The 16,051-nt window shown below is 48.6% G+C and overlaps 1 protein-coding gene across 2 annotated transcripts; it reads right to left on the reverse strand.

Annotated features, from left to right (window-relative positions):
* Positions 1-129: 129 nt before the first annotated feature.
* On the reverse strand, positions 130-8,178 carry HERPUD1 (homocysteine inducible ER protein with ubiquitin like domain 1). 2 transcript variants are annotated; one of them, XM_073582306.1, is made up of 8 exons: positions 7,929-8,178; positions 4,535-4,612; positions 4,393-4,449; positions 3,424-3,554; positions 3,220-3,324; positions 2,775-3,116; positions 1,737-1,842; positions 130-755 (listed from the first exon to the last, which is right to left on the reverse strand). In XM_073582306.1, exons 1-8 carry the CDS (start codon positions 8,061-8,063, stop codon positions 609-611), a joined length of 1,101 nt encoding a protein of 366 aa, XP_073438407.1. In that variant the 5' UTR covers positions 8,064-8,178; the 3' UTR covers positions 130-608. The 2 variants fall into 2 exon arrangements, with proteins under 2 accessions (XP_073438407.1, XP_073438414.1); XM_073582313.1 differs by lacking the exon at positions 7,929-8,178 and adding an exon at positions 7,672-7,850.
* Positions 8,179-16,051: the final 7,873 nt, after the last annotated feature.

The following is a 16,051-nucleotide window of genomic DNA, read 5'->3' on the forward strand; positions in this document are numbered from 1 at the left end:
ATCGACTCATTATGGTAGCACGAATCTGATGACTGGTTCCCTTTAATATATTGACCACATGTATTAGCGTAATGCCAAGCATCGTCGCCCCACGAGACCCTGCAACCACATCAATCAACAGAAATTAAATACCATACAAAGCATTTCAATTTATTGAAAGTATTCCCTAAAGTGCAGGCTTTATGCATGAAATATGAGCACAAAGAAAAAAAAAAAATAAAAAAAAAATTTTGAAATGCAAAGTAGCATACCGATACAGCAAAGTCTGCTCCGCAGCCGACCGAGCTCATGGCAAGACTGGCCGGTATGCTAGACGGATTACGCTTTGTAAACCTTAACACTACAATTAGTGTAAATTATCCAGACATTCCACAAGGAATCAAATGACATGAGCAGATGGGGGGAGAGGGGGTCTGCTCAGAGATTTATAATTGCATACACCTCTTTGGACTGGTATAAAATACTAAGTAGGAAATCCATCTCAGCTCGTCTTCCCCGGAACACTACGGAGCATCGGACCCTTGATCAGGCCAACACTCGGCCACGTAGACGATGGAAGACAGGAAGCATGCGGCTCGAAGTCCGAACGTCCCTTATTAATTCTGACATCACTGAACCACGGCTGGAGGGCCTTCAGGAATCAAAGAGGCAAAAAAAGTTTTGAAAAACACCCAGGCAGTAAAAACAAATGAATTTGGAGGAAGCGGAGCGGCCGCAGGCTCGATGACCACATCTTCTCTGGTGGGGTCGTTTTCCTGCAGAGAAAGAAAGCTATGGTAATCATCTGCTTATGTAACTAACTGGTTAATCAGAACTGGACAGGGCAGCAAGGGGTTAATTTAAAGTAGTCCCCATGACTGCTGCAACCGGTTCGTGGACTCATGCTGCACTACTGGCATCAACGCAAGTGACAGCTGCGGCTAATCGGGGGGGGAGCCGCCAGCTGGATCGGCTCTTTTTTTGTTTAAGGCTGGATGACCCCTTTTACAATAAGGGCTCGTTTGGGTACATGGTGGGATAGCTGCTATGCTGTTTTTGAGAAGAAAAAGGTTTAACCAAGTACCCCATGCTATAAACATGGACTATTACTATTTACTTACTATAGGGTTCATGCTCATTTTGCTTTTATCTTAGGTTTTGTCTTTTAAATGGCCAGTGTGAACGTGCCCTTACACATTGCATTTATACCAACTTGTGCTCCGGCTCATTTAATTGGTTTTGCTGTAGTTTCTTGCACTTTGTACAAATAGGGGCATGGATCCCCCCCCTTTTGAGTTAGGCATTTTATCTATATAGCAGGTGTCTGAGCAGTAGGGTCCCGATCCTGCTCTGCCCCTATCTACATTGAGGTCGGCTGACACAAGGTAATGTTTTAATACTAGATAGGACCGTCCCAACTGGGTACACCTTGTTGCGGTGGGATGGCTTTTTGCGCTTTTTTGATCAAAACAGTGTTAGTGTTTACCAAGAACCCTATTATTTACATGTGCTATTCACTTACTATAGGGTATATGTTCATTCTGTTTTTCTTAGGTTTAAATGTTGTGGGGTAAAAAAAATTAAGGAGCAATTGTCCAAAGAAACAAGTATCCAGCTGTCATTTTTTCCGAAATCTTTTGAACAATAAAAAGCCAAAGTATTCTCATGCCTTATCCCAATGGGTTGGGAGATGCGAGTAGGGAAAGTGACTTAAAAATGTAAAAGCCACTAGACAAGCCTACACCTAAGGAGCTTACCTGCAAGTTGTTGTTCGGATCTTGGTGGTTTGGGATAGGTTGTTGGACAGGGGCTGCAACTGCCTGTGGGGGTCTTTGTCTGAAGGGAAACAATCCTGCTGTGTGTCTAAAATAAAATAACGAAATCAGCTTTAATCTGAGCTCTGTAGGTCCCATTAATAGATTTCAGGGGGTCTCACTTTTTGCGTTGATCGGTCACTGCTGTATAAAATAATTCTGACCACTTTATCCAGAAGAGGATTTATGAGGTCAGACATGGATATTGGGGAGGGTGGGGTCACAATCACCGTTCTAGCTCATCAACAAACATTTTGAATGGGACTGAGGTCCAGGCTTTGCGCGGCCGCTCAAGTTCTTCCCACCAAACTCCCCCAATCCTGGGCCTTGTGCTCCTGGGCACATATATGGGTAACGGAAAAGGACCTTTCCCAAACTATTACCACAAATCCAAAATATTTTGTGCTGAAATATTAAGATTGCCCTTCACTAGACCAATGGGAACGAGGTCGACCCCTCCAAAACATCTGCATAGCAAAATCCCTCTTCCACCAAAATGCAGTCAGGCGGGTAATTTTGTCCAGGTATTCACCAAACCCAGACTCGTCCATCAGACACCAGATAGAGAAGTGTGATCTGTTCCTGCACAGAGTCCAGTGCAGGCAGCTTTACACCATTCCATCCAATTTTCAGCATTGTGCTTGGTGGTGTAAGGCTGCATGCAGCTTCTAGGCAGTGGTAACCCCGATATTAGTTACACTGAAGAGGTTGTGGCCCTTTGCAGAGATCTGGGTACCTGCGGCTCTCACTGGTCTATTGCCTTTTGCCCACTAAGATTCCTAAAAAAGCCTTTCCTCCGCAACCACAAAGAATATATAGCTTTCCATAGCTGGAGACCATTTCTTGTCTCTTCTATCAGAGTGTCTATAGAACAGGATATCCATAGGACATGCAGATTAAGTAGCGTTTTTGCACATGGAAGACTCCCCGAAACATAAGTGGACAATAACAGGGTATCGGCTTTCCATATAGGATACTCACAAGTACATCAGGATCATGGCGCCCAGGACCATCATGAATCGGCTCAGGCTGGAATAGAAGTAGAGGATACTGAGGAATATGGAGAAGCGCGCGGCTGTGTACACCCAGTCCAACCAGTCTCTGTTGAGGTCGTCTTCTTCCTCCACCAGACCTCCTTGAGCATTCATCCGCAGGTTTGGATTAGCTGCTGGATTGACTGCAGCGGGAGCCTCTGGATTGGGAGCCTGGTTGGCAGCAGGGAAAGGATGGGGCAAAGGGTCCGGAGCTGCGGGTGGTACAACTGGTATCTCCTGTCTTCTCTGGGAAGGAGGACTGGAGGCCGTAGCAGCGGCGGCAGCATAGCTATAGGGCAAGAAAAAAAAAGTTACAAAAAAGGAGAAATAAGACCTAGGGGATATAAGCAAACTACCACATGGATGCCACCCTCAGATATCCAGATACTCACTACTGCATATAGTACTGTCGGGCATACATCTGCTGCAGCCATATGATCTGCTGCGGGCTGTACACCGAGAACGGGGAGAAAGAAGAAGGATTTCCGTCTTCAGACCTGTAAAGAAAAAAGAGAAGAGGATGTTAATCTCTAGTAAGAGGTAGCAGTAAACTGGAACGAGCAATAATCTTCGCCCCTGGAATGTGACGCAAGTACCTGGGTGTCCCCATTTGTGACGCGGGAGAACTCTGTGGGGCGATCCGCTGTCTGATGCCATCCGTCGGAGGAGCGGAGGGGCTGGGTGTGCCGGACGGGCCAGCTGTAGGCTGCGGTTTGCTTTCCTGAGTCTGAAAATAATCAAGTTAATTAGAAAAAAAGCCCGGTGACATTAGGGGATTTTACACCCAGATCTTGTGCAAGCCTTTAGGCAAATTTGGATCTTTGTCCTAAGCAAAATGGTACAGCATTATACAGAATATAAGCGTGGCCGTCAGTTCAGAATACGCTGTAACAATCATTCTGGCCATTATAGGACTTGTATCCTGCTGTTTGTCTGGGGCTAGAGAGTGGAATTTAGCTGCTATAAGGTCTTCTTCACACAGCACATAGACATCTGCTCTCCTGAGTTTATATAGCACAGTATAGATGGTAAAATACACAAGGACTGAACTGTGTAGCTGCGAGTCCCCCCACCACACAGTGTAGCTGCGAGTCCCCCCACCACACAGTGTAGCTGCGAGTCCCCCCACCACACAGTGTAGCTACGAGTCCCCCCACCACACAGTGTAGCTGCGAGTCCCCCCACCACACAGTCTAGCTGCGAGTCCCCCCACCACACAGTGTAGCTGCGAGTCCCCCCACCACACAGTGTAGCTGCGAGTCCCCCCACCACACAGTGTAGCTGCGAGTCCCCCCACCACACAGTGTAGCTGCGAGTCCCCCCACCACACAGTGTAGGTGCGAATCCCGCACCGAAGAAGACGACACTTGGTAGAATTTGCACCGAGGTCTTCCTCCCCTTAGTTCTGTTGACCATCGCTCCTATCACCCCCCCATCCTCAGTGTACTCTGATTACACTGTGCCATTGGGCTGTCAAGGCAGCTGGGTGCCTAATAAGGTACTTTGAACTGCACTAAGTTTTACAGAAAGAAGGATTTAAGAAAAAAAACTAATCATCACCCTACCTGGTTGTGCACAGCACTTCTAATGGAGCAGACGAGGTGCAATACATGCCGAACTTCCTGCAAAGCAAAAACAGGACGACATGATCAGTTCCGGATCAATTGAAGCTGCGCCGACCCCAATGCCCGGACGGCAGAGATTTACCTTGGACAGGACCTCATCAAGCTTCAGATGGTCGGGAAGGAGCTTTCCCGAATAGATCAGCCGCTGTTCTTGTTCCATCTGCAGATAGAAAAAAAGGACAGATGTCAGCATTATCCCAGCGAAGAAGTGTAACTTACAGCAGGTGGGGCACTAATCTCTAGGTCTCCCCGACTACTCATCACCCACATGGGGCTTACAGGACACTCTGTATAACACTCTCTCTAGCCCACTGATATCTAAATGTGGCTGAGGGACACCAGCTGTGAGGCTGTATGCCGCTGCTAGAAGCCCACAAGTCAGCGCTGGGAAAGCAGCGGAGCATTTTTCGGCAGCTTGCTGGGTCACGTCCTCATTCTTTAGATCTAGACAGTGATCAGCAGTCGCAGATTAGCCAACTGTACTCTGGTCTCGTGTGTCGCCTACCGGCAGCACCAGACTGATCCAGCTATGTGGGCACCACCAGACTGATCCAGCTATGTGGGCACCACCGGCAGCACCAGACTGATCCAGCTACGTGGGCATCACCGGCAGCACCAGACTGATCCAGCTACGTGGGCACCACCGGCAGCACCAGACTGATCCAGCTACGTGGGCACCACCAGACTGATCCAGCTATGTGGGCACCACCAGACTGATCCAGCTATGTGGGCACCACCAGACTGATCCAGCTACGTGGGCACCACCGGCAGCACCAGACTGATCCAGCTACGTGGGCTCCACCGGCAGCACCAGACTGATCCAGCTACGTGGGCTCCACCGGCAGCACCAGACTGATCCAGCTACGTGGGCACCACCGGCAGCACCAGACTGATCCAGCTACGTGGGCACCACCAGACTGATCCAGCTACGTGGGCACCACCAGACTGATCCAGCTACGTGGGCACCACCAGACTGATCCAGCTACGTGGGCACCACCAGACTGATCCAGCTATGTGGGCACCACCAGACTGATCCAGCTATGTGGGCACCACCAGACTGATCCAGCTATGTGGGCACCACCAGACTGATCCAGCTATGTGGGCACCACCAGACTGATCCAGCTATGTGGGCACCACCAGACTGATCCAGCTATGTGGGCACCACCAGACTGATCCAGCTATGTGGGCACCACCAGACTGATCCAGCTATGTGGGCACCACCAGACTGATCCAGCTATGTGGGCACCACCAGACTGATCCAGCTATGTGGGCACCACCAGACTGATCCAGCTATGTGGGCACCACCAGACTGATCCAGCTATGTGGGCAGCACCAGACTGATCCAGCTATGTGGGCAGCACCAGACTGATCCAGCTATGTGGGCAGCACCAGACTGATCCAGCTATGTGGGCACCACCGGCAGCACCAGACTGATCCAGCTATGTGGGCTCCACCGGCAGCACCAGACTGATCCAGCTATGTGGGCACCACCAGACTGATCCAGCTATGTGGGCACCACCAGACTGATCCAGCTATGTGGGCAGCACCAGACTGATCCAGCTATGTGGGCAGCACCAGACTGATCCAGCTATGTGGGCACCACCAGACTGATCCAGCTATGTGGGCAGCACCAGACTGATCCAGCTATGTGGGCAGCACCAGACTGATCCAGCTATGTGGGCAGCACCAGACTGATCCAGCTATGTGGGCACCACCGGCAGCACCAGACTGATCCAGCTATGTGGGCTCCACCGGCAGCACCAGACTGATCCAGCTATGTGGGCTCCACCGGCAGCACCAGACTGATCCAGCTATGTGGGCAGCACCAGACTGATCCAACTATGTGGGCACCACCAGACTGATCCAGCTATGTGGGCACCACCAGACTGATCCAGCTATGTGGGCAGCACCAGACTGATCCAGCTATGTGGGCAGCACCAGACTGATCCAGCTATGTGGGCAGCACCAGACTGATCCAGCTATGTGGGCAGCACCAGACTGATCCAGCTATGTGGGCAGCACCAGACTGATCCAGCTATGTGGGCAGCACCAGACTGATCCACCTATGTGGGCACCACCAGCAGCACCAGACTGATCCAGCTATGTGGGCACCACCCTGCAATGTGCAAAGAGTCACCAAGCACTAATTAAAAAGGGGTAAGAGAAAATGTCCCGATCTTTGGGGGTCGACCTGCTGGAACCGCCACCGGCCCGGTGAACTGCTGCTCCATTAGTTCTCTATGGGACTGCTGAGCTCGGGTGGTCTTCTTCGGGACTACCATAAGAAGGCAGTGTTCGTGCGCATTATCAACCACTGTTCCAGTCACACAGGTTGGCGGGATCCGTGGGGGTCCCAGCAGTCAGGCTCCCCCCTTCGATCGGGAAGCTATCTCCTTACGTATAAGGAAGGCGATGGGTTGTACCAAGTTTGGAAGTCTTCTCCCATCTTATACTTAAGGCGATCGCTTCCAAACTTAGTACAACCCCTTTAAGACCACCGCTTGTGTAGCTCTAGCTAAGCCAGCAGATTCCCTACTAGGAGGGGCTCTGATCCAAAAACTCATAAGGTGGAGGTGTCACATTTTCCTTGGGACCCAGCGCTGCTCGTCCTGTGGTGCTCCCAGTCTGCAGCAGTCACGTAGACGATGATCAGTGGCGCCAACAGTACAGCGCGTGACCAAGGCGGCCACTGATTGGCTGCAGCACTCACTGGTACATAAAGACGGGTCAGCACCGGAGTAGGATGCAATATTCACACGTTTTTACAAAGATGCTAAATGTTAGATCCAGACACAAATCACCCGAAGATCCGTCGCCTACAGGTCCAGAAGACTCCAGCCTCGGGGCAAAAGATGGATTTGGGGGATTTTCCTGTCCGGCAGCCATGTCGCCCTATTGATCCGTGCATGGATGATCACAACACCGGGGGCAGTTATGTGACTCTCTCCACCGTCATGGCTTCTGTGTGCGACATAGCCGGCACCGGAGACCACCCGGCCAGCTCAGATCCCAAAGGGGCATTTACAAGGACCCCGTATGGTGCTGATCTGCCGCCATGGCCCTACTGACGCTCCCTCCGGCATCCGCCATGTTAGGAGCAGCCGACTGTGTAACATACTGCAATACTACAAGGAGCCAATAGTGTACAAAAAATATATTATATAACATATATACACCTCCAGTCTTTTGCCCAAACAGTAAAAAAAAAAAAAAAATCACCCAGTAAGAAAGGGGTTAAAGGACGGTTTTCTTTGTACTATTCTATGCGGTCACTGTGGCTGATAACAGCGAGCACTAGACAGCTCAGAGTCAGGGCGGAGCAGCTGGTCGGGGCCTCAGCAGCACTTTACGTGGACAGAAGCTTTGCTGGGACTTATAGTGCCGCTGTCACTGTGGGGAGCCAGGGTCTATATCGCGATAGCGCTGATGCAATCACAAGGCCCCTCCCCCTGGGGGTTTATGGGTTCCGTTCCTACCGGATGTCCCGGAAGCTCCCGTCTCAGCTGCGACTTTAGATCCCGGACGGTGAAGCTGCGCGGAGCCGTCAGCTCCCGCTCCTCCTGCTTTAAGCTGGGGCTGCGGATCACCAATGTCACTTCTCCGTCCGCCATCCCGGATCACAGACGCGCCACTTCCGGCCAACAAGGCTTTACACTCAGTGGTTCCGTCTGACGCACAGAGAAGCCAAAGCTGTATGTGAACGCGGCGCGAGCGCGCCCTGACTTATATAGCCACGCTCCGGTAACCATAACAGTGTGTGTCCAGCGGGGATTGGTCGCGCTTTGGTCTCGTGGCCAGACGTGTACCAATCAGAGAGGGGAGATTTGACAGTAGGCGGGGCGTGTCTGATGCAATCTATGTAAAGAAAATTCCTGAGGTGCTTGCTCTAGTCTGTACGCATGCGCCGTGGGAGTGCGGGGCTGTGGCGCGGCCATGTTGGAGTTGGTTATTTACAGTGTTCTGACCTCTGGAGATGCGGGGAGGAATGCGGAATCACACACAGTCTGAGGCTGCGCAGCTCGCGAAGCATTGTGGCCCAAATTGTGGAAAACATATGTGCGTTCCAAGCTCTGGTGCAACTAAAACACTAATATTATTAATAAAAGGGGTATTCCAACCTAAAACAGTCCCCCAGCGCCGAGGCATCGGGTCTGTGACTGTCTGCAGGGCTGACATCACGTCAACAACGCTGCAGTCAGTCACTGAGCTTAGCGGTTCTGTCCCCAGTTGACAGCACAAGCGGCAGCGTAGCGATTGGCTGCAGTGCTGATGGCTCGTCAACAGCGCTGCAGCCGATCAGACACTGGGACCAGAAGCAGAGACTCCCGAGTTGGATACAGGACCCCATCACCCATTGTCTTTACAATGGTAGAGACCAATCACCACATACTGGGACCCCACAAGACCCCACAGTTTGAGGACGGTCTGCCCTGTCGTCTGGCTATCACACTCTGACCTCAGGCAAAAGCACAGCGCTCCTTACGCTCACCAGTTTTTACATTTGTTTCTGCTTCCAACAAATTAATCTTGATGGGCTGACTCTTCACTTGCTGCCTAATATATTCCACCACTAGTTGGCAGTGGCGTCCCTACAGTCTGAGGGGCCCCCTCCGTCATGATGGATTAGGCTTCGTAGCATTCTAAATCCTGACATGACATACATCATGGGGGGATAAACACGTAACAATGTGGGCATCCTGGATTGTCCCCCATCCTTAGCCCCTTCCTGGTATAATGTCACCCATTCAGGGCCCCTTCCAGTAATGTCCCCCATCTTGGGCCACTTCTTGATATACTGTCCCTCATCTTGGCCCCCTTCCCGGTATACTGTCCCTCATCTTGGCCCCCTTCCCGGCATACTGTCCCTCATCTTGGCCCCCTTCCCGGCATACTGTCCCTCATCTTGGCCCCCTTCCCGGCATACTGTCCATCATCTTGGCCCCCTTCCCGGCATACTGTCCTTCATCTTGGCCCCCTTCCCGGCATACTGTCCTTCATCTTGGCCCCCTTCCCGGCATACTGTCCCTCATCTTGGCCCCCTTCCCGGCATACTGTCCCTCATCTTGGCCCCCTTCCCGTCATACTGTCCCTCATCTTGGCCCCCTTCCCGGCATACTGTCCCTCATCTTGGCCCCCTTCCCGGCATACTGTCCCTCATCTTGGCCCCCTTCCCGGCATACTGTCCATCATCTTGGCCCCCTTCCCGGCATACTGTCCTTCATCTTGGCCCCCTTCCCGGCATACTGTCCTTCATCTTGGCCCCCTTCCCGGCATACTGTCCCTCATCTTGGCCCCCTTCCCGGCATACTGTCCCTCATCTTGGCCCCCTTCCCGGCATACTGTCCCTCATCTTGGCCCCCTTCACGGCATAATGTCCTTCATCTTGGCCCCCTTCCTGGTATACTGTCCCTCATCTTGGCCCCCTTCCTGGTATACTGTCCCTCATCTTGGGCCCATCCTGTAGTAATGCTCCCCATACTGCCATTGTTCTCTAATACATGCAAACAAAATCCAATACTTCTCGCCTTCCCCTGCTCCCATGACACACAGCTTCCTCTTCTACAGTCGACACCGTGGCCAGCAGATAACTTCGTCATGCCTGCTGTGGGTGACGCCTGTGACTGGCATGTCGACGTCAGCTGCCGGCCTGTGATTGGCTGGCGGCATGTATTGAGGTGCAGGGACCCAGCAGGTCTCTGTGCCATAATTCATTTCAACTGAATGTCCAGCTGGCATAGGCGCTGGTGCCGGTGGGCCCCACTCCCACTCTCTGCGTCCATGATTGTTACACCATTGTTAGGTCTGAGATATTTGCAACCAACACCCCGGACCTCGGTCCAGTAGCCAGGTCAGTATTGGGTGGCCCCTGGATGGGAGTCCTGTGAACTGCCTCCTCTTTATGATTAGCGCGTTGGGCTTATCACACCACAACGATGATGTTGCACCAGCCTGGCTAATCAAAAGAGGAGTTAGCGATGTCGGCAGTTAAGAGGCGGTTGGCAGGACTTCCGTCTAGTGGCCACGGACTACTGACCTGGACCGGGGTGCTGCGAATTGATTCGCTCCTTGCTTTTGCAGTGTGTGTAAGAACGCTTACATTTTTTATAATTAGACTCACCCATTGAGTGGATCTGGTATCTGGTTTCAGCAGGTGCTGACGACAGTTATGTAAAGTATTGCAGCACGGTCTCCGGAGAGTCCTCCTCGAGAGCGCGTCGTGCAGCAGGCAGCAGAACAAGGGCAGGAATAGCACAGAGTGCGGGAAAGGCCGACAGAGGGAAAAGGACATGGCTGATAACAGAGAACTATAGCACACGCTCACCATCAACCTCACAGTTGTTTTGGTGACAAGTACATAAAAATGTCCCACGTGATTCATGAATTTTGTGCGAGGCCCAGAATTGTCTCTTTTTTCTGCAAGGTCAAAAAGTCACAGATTTTTCAAAATGTTGCAAAAAAAAAAATTTGCTGTTTTGCTCTGGCGTACATAATATTACTCCAGTGGAGGACTGGAGTACTATATATTTTTTTTAATAAAATGTTGCATTTCATCAATCTGTCTAAAGCATCTGGAAAAACCGGATTGTCGTAGAAATCTGAAAAGTAACTAAACACCCTCAAAAATTAAAAAAAAAAAAAAATTTGTTTGAATGAATGACCCCAAGAGAGGTATTCACAGCAAAAAAACTTGTTAGAAATGCAGTGATGAATTGGTACCTTTGAGTTTTTGAGGATTGTTTGGTGAGTTTTCGCTCAGTTTCTGCTCCAAAAAAAAAATCATAAAAGGAAATATCAGTGTGAACATACGCTTAGTGATGTTCCATAGTAAAGACTACAGCATAGCTCAGCCCATTGGTTGCCCACGTTACCCAGTTACATATTCGAGTGATATGTCAGTGCCGTGGACTTTAGATGTGACTGCAGGTGTTCTGGCTGCATGACTTCTAGTTTCAGAACTGGCAATTTTTAGATGTGGTATTTTGTCACAGCCGGCTATTACCAAGTGTGAAACTTGTGCTTTAAGTTTTGTCTTAAGCCTTTGAAATGCTGCACGGTGGGGCTGAGATCTGCTGATTGTGACGAACAGCCCACGGCCGTTCGTCCACTTACGGGCGACGACTAACGGGGGTCCCGCTGCCACCAAAACGCGACGGACAGCGGACCCTGTGTCACCACTATGTCACAATCCCACCACTGACACCGGTGTATCAGCGGACGGAGGGACGTGACACAATGCCGGCACACGGCTATCACAGGCGCAGTGGGGCTTATCTTAGTTATCCCACCACTGGCACCATGTGACAAAAATATCCAGCAAGCTAATCTCGCTCTACAATTTGCCGCAGGGGGAGTTTAATTTGGATGCCCCACCACTGCTATCAATCTTCCAAGTACTGCGGGGATTTGTGTATATCCCACTTTCTCAGTTCCACCTTGGAACTCGCAGCTCTCCGGCGCCCCCCTTACCCTCAGGTCAGTCAGGGAACTGCACCTAGGATAATTGGTCGCCGGACGGGCTGCCTGTTGTGAACCGGCAATTAGGCTTCTGCAGTAAGGGAATTATCAATGCTGTGGCCGCAGACCCTTATTCAGCAATATAAGACCCTTCTGTACTGCCAGCAAGCCGTAATAGCCGTACACAACGCGCTGCCACCAGTCACGGTTACTTAATTCACAGTGTTAAATTAAGAGGGTCCGTGGCAAACCCCTTGAATTAGTAGCGATTATCTATCAAAGGCGTATAGTTCGAGTCTTAGAGCATAGAGACAGATCTAAATAATTATTTCATTTATTTTCCGAAAGAGGACAGTGATTACAGATAAAAGTTGCTATAAAATTGAGACATAAAATATGTACAGTACAGGTATAAAATAAAAGTGGAGAAAACAAAGAGATTACACTCACAGTTCCATATTGTTCCTTAGGCAGACCATGCGGCTAAGGTGGGTGGAGGCGGAGCTGCACTTCTCCGCTCATTGGGGTCCTTCTAGCACGACGACTTGAGCTGTTCTGAGCTGGTTTGCCCAGGAAATGCCTTATAGACTTTCCTCTGTGACATCACAGAGAGGTGCATTCTGGGTTGATCCCACCTCTCTTATCCAAGTTATGTTTTGGCTACAAAACTTAGATTAGCTATAACTTTATGGGAGAAGCTGGTATGGACTCATCAGTGGTATCATGTTTCCCAGCGTAATGAGCCCATCAAGAAAACATCAAACATCTATGCGATAGGACCGTCCATTTGGGCGCAAATCCTATCTCATGTTCTGGACAGGGTAGAACTTCGAAACATACGCGGTCTCGAAGCTGGGACCGCTCAGGTTACAAAAATATGATTTTCATATCTCTAGGGTATTTGGTTCTTATGGTATAGTCTCTCATAGTTTTATTCGTTTCAAACAAAGAAGTTTTTCCCGCTCTGAAGAGGAGAGAAGGCAAATGGTGTGAGGAAGATGGTCTAGCTAATTAACATTCCTGCTCTTCCAGAGGAAGTGGCAGGGTTGGTAAAACCTGGGGGGAAGGAATTCCTACTACTGACAGTTTACAATGTCCTAGGATGGAGGATTTGTTAGCACATTGCAACAGAAAACATATCTTGCAGATATTGTACATCACACTGATGACTCGGCCATTTGCTTTCACAGTATGGTTTGGGTCAATGTTCTTCTGTCCTGTGAATCGCCATCCAATCAACCTTGCTGCCTTTGGTTGAATCAGAGAAGAAAGTAATCGTCCTGTACACCTCAGAATTCATCCGGCTGCTTGTGTCTTCAGTCACAATCAATAAACACTAGTGACCGAGTGCCATTGGAAGCCATGCATGCCCGCGCCATCGCACGGCCTCCACCATGTTTCACTGAGGATATGGTGTGCTTTGGATCATCAGCCGTTCCAAGCTTTCTCCATACCTTATTCTTTCCATCATTCTGGTACAGGTTCATCGTAGTTTCATCTGTCCATAGAATGGTTTTCTAGAACTGGGCAGCATCTTTCCTTTAGATTTTTTTTGCTAACCTGGCCTGTATTTTAGGGTGATTAATGGTTTGCTCATTGCGGTAATCCCTCTGTATTCGCTCTCATGAAGTCTTCTCTTTATGGTAGACTTAGATATTGAAACACAAACTTCCTGGAGAGTGTCCTTTACTTGGTGATGTTTTGAAGGGGTTTTCTTCACCATGGAAAGGATTCGGTGATCATCCACCACTGTTGTCTTCCGTGGACATCCAGGCCTTTTTAAGTTCCCAACATCACCAGTGTCCTATTTATTTTGCCGTACATACCAAACTGTTGTTTTGGCCACTCCTAATATTTCTTTTCTCTGATGGATTGCACCTTTTTTTTTAGCCTAATGATGATCTGTTTCTCTTCCATTGAGAGCTCTTTTGACAGCATGTTGTGGGTTCACAGCTACAGCTTCTAAATGCAAATGCCACACCTGGAATCTGCCCCAGAACTTTTACCTGCTTAATTGATGAACTAATATGGGAATAGCCCATGCAGGCCACGAAAGAGCTTTTCAGATAATTGTCTTTTGGTTCATAATTAGAAAGCTGTAATTCCTAAACCCTTACTTCAATTAGGATGCGAATACCCTCAAATTAAGACAGAGTCTGCACTTTAAGCCCATATTGATTATAGAACTGTAACTTGAATATGTTTTGGTAAACAGCTAAAATACCAAAACCTGTGTCCCTGCCCAAATATATATTAAAAAAAATCTAGAAAACAGCAAAAATATAGCATGCATGGGGCTTTATAATGTTCCATATTTGTAAGTCTTTGCCATGATATAGTTTGCATAGAGTACAGACTAGCTAAAACAGCCTATTTTTGCTGATGGAGTTAAACGAGATGAAGGGATATAGGATTCCACGTATACCACATTGCTGTTCTAGATTTCTAGCTGCTGAGAGATTCAGGTTTATGCTACGGGGATCCTGAAGTTATTACCCAGCGCACTACAAGGAATTGTGTAATCTCCGACTGATCGGATGAAATTCTCATACCTAAAACTAAGCAGGAGATAATAACCTCTGAAAAAAGGTGACTAATCTAGAGCAAGCAGTTACACGGCCTCATATATGCTCAATCATTGGACAATTTAAAAGGAATCTGGCCGCAGGTTTTTGCCATTGAATCTGAGAGCGGCATAATATAGGACAAGTGAGCCTGATTGCAGTGATGTGTCACTTAATAGGATGTGTGTTTTAGTTTTAATGCAATTAGTGTTTTAATTGGCAGATTATCACTACAGGACTAGGTCTCACATGCCAGGCATTCCAGCTAATCTGTGTAACCCCGCCCCCACCACTGATTGGGAGCTTCTTGTGTGCACTGTTCAATCTGCCAATCAGAGGTGTGGGCGGGGTTATGCACAGCTCAGCATTCTGATCACTGCTACATCTACAGCAGAGAAAACTGATTCTATAAAAAACTGCACCAAGCAGCCCAGTAAGCGATACATCGCTCGGATCAGGGTCTCTGCCACTATATCATGCTGTTTTCAGATTCCATAGCAAAAACCTGCTGACATTTTCCTTTTAAGGGGATTAGAAAAAAATTATAAGGATAGTACAAAAAAAGGAAACATTACTCAGTTTACCAAATTGTCTGTTCTGACACTGTCCTGCCTCTACTTCCTACTCCAGCGATGAGGCAGGCGATTCCCTCAGAGGTTCCTTCCTAAGTGCAGAGATGGACCAGGAAATAGAGACCAGCAGCAAAACTAGAAATCTGAGCGTGATCCGTGATTATTATTTTTTTTAATGTAATTCTGACCATTTAAACAAGTGGGCTACTCCAATTATGTCTCATGTCCCCTGTCTGCAGTTGCCCTATTCTAGGGAAGAACCTTTTTACGACATGGGCCGTACAGGTACGGTGCAAGTTGGTAGCAGATGTGTGGACTATATACAGCACAAGCAATCAGACAATTGCATCTTCAAGTCCCCTATAGAGACTAATGATAACAATGAAAAGAAAAAGAATGTTTAAAAAAGAAAAAAACTTAGTTAAAATCACCCCACTCCTATCCCATTAAACATAGGAGGAAACTAAGAATAATGGGAGGAAACTAGCTGCTATTATATCCCACACAAATAAAAAATGGATTCCTAATGTTTTTCCTTTGATTGCACACATAAAGAAGCAGCAGCAGTATTGAGAGTTTATACAGAGCAGTGCAGCTGTGAATCCAGCTCTTGGAGGAGAAAAAATCCTTGATAGAGAAGCTGCACGATGAATCAATTTCTCTGCCTCTGTCAGTGCCTTTTCCTACTCACTTCTCCATACAGTATAATAAGAAGTGTAACCTGTCACCTCACTGAACAGAATCTAGAAACAAGAAAAACAAATGGCATTTCATTTCTAATTTTCCGTTGTCTCTGAGCTAGTGGGAGAAGACTAGCAGCTATTATGTCTCCCATTCAGAGCACACAAAAAGAGTGATTCCTGCTCTTTTTCCTTTGGTAGCACACAGAGAAGCAGCATTGAGGGCATTATACTGAGCAGTGCAGCTGTGAATCCAGCACTTGGTGGAGAAAAAAATACTAGCTCAAGAAGCTGTGTAATCTGTTTCTCAGCCTCTCGCTTCTCCATA

Source organism: Dendrobates tinctorius, unplaced genomic scaffold (genome assembly GCF_039654945.1).
Source record: "Dendrobates tinctorius isolate UK_male_01 unplaced genomic scaffold, ASM3965494v1 ptg000009l, whole genome shotgun sequence".
NCBI lineage: Eukaryota > Metazoa > Chordata > Amphibia > Anura > Dendrobatidae > Dendrobates > Dendrobates tinctorius.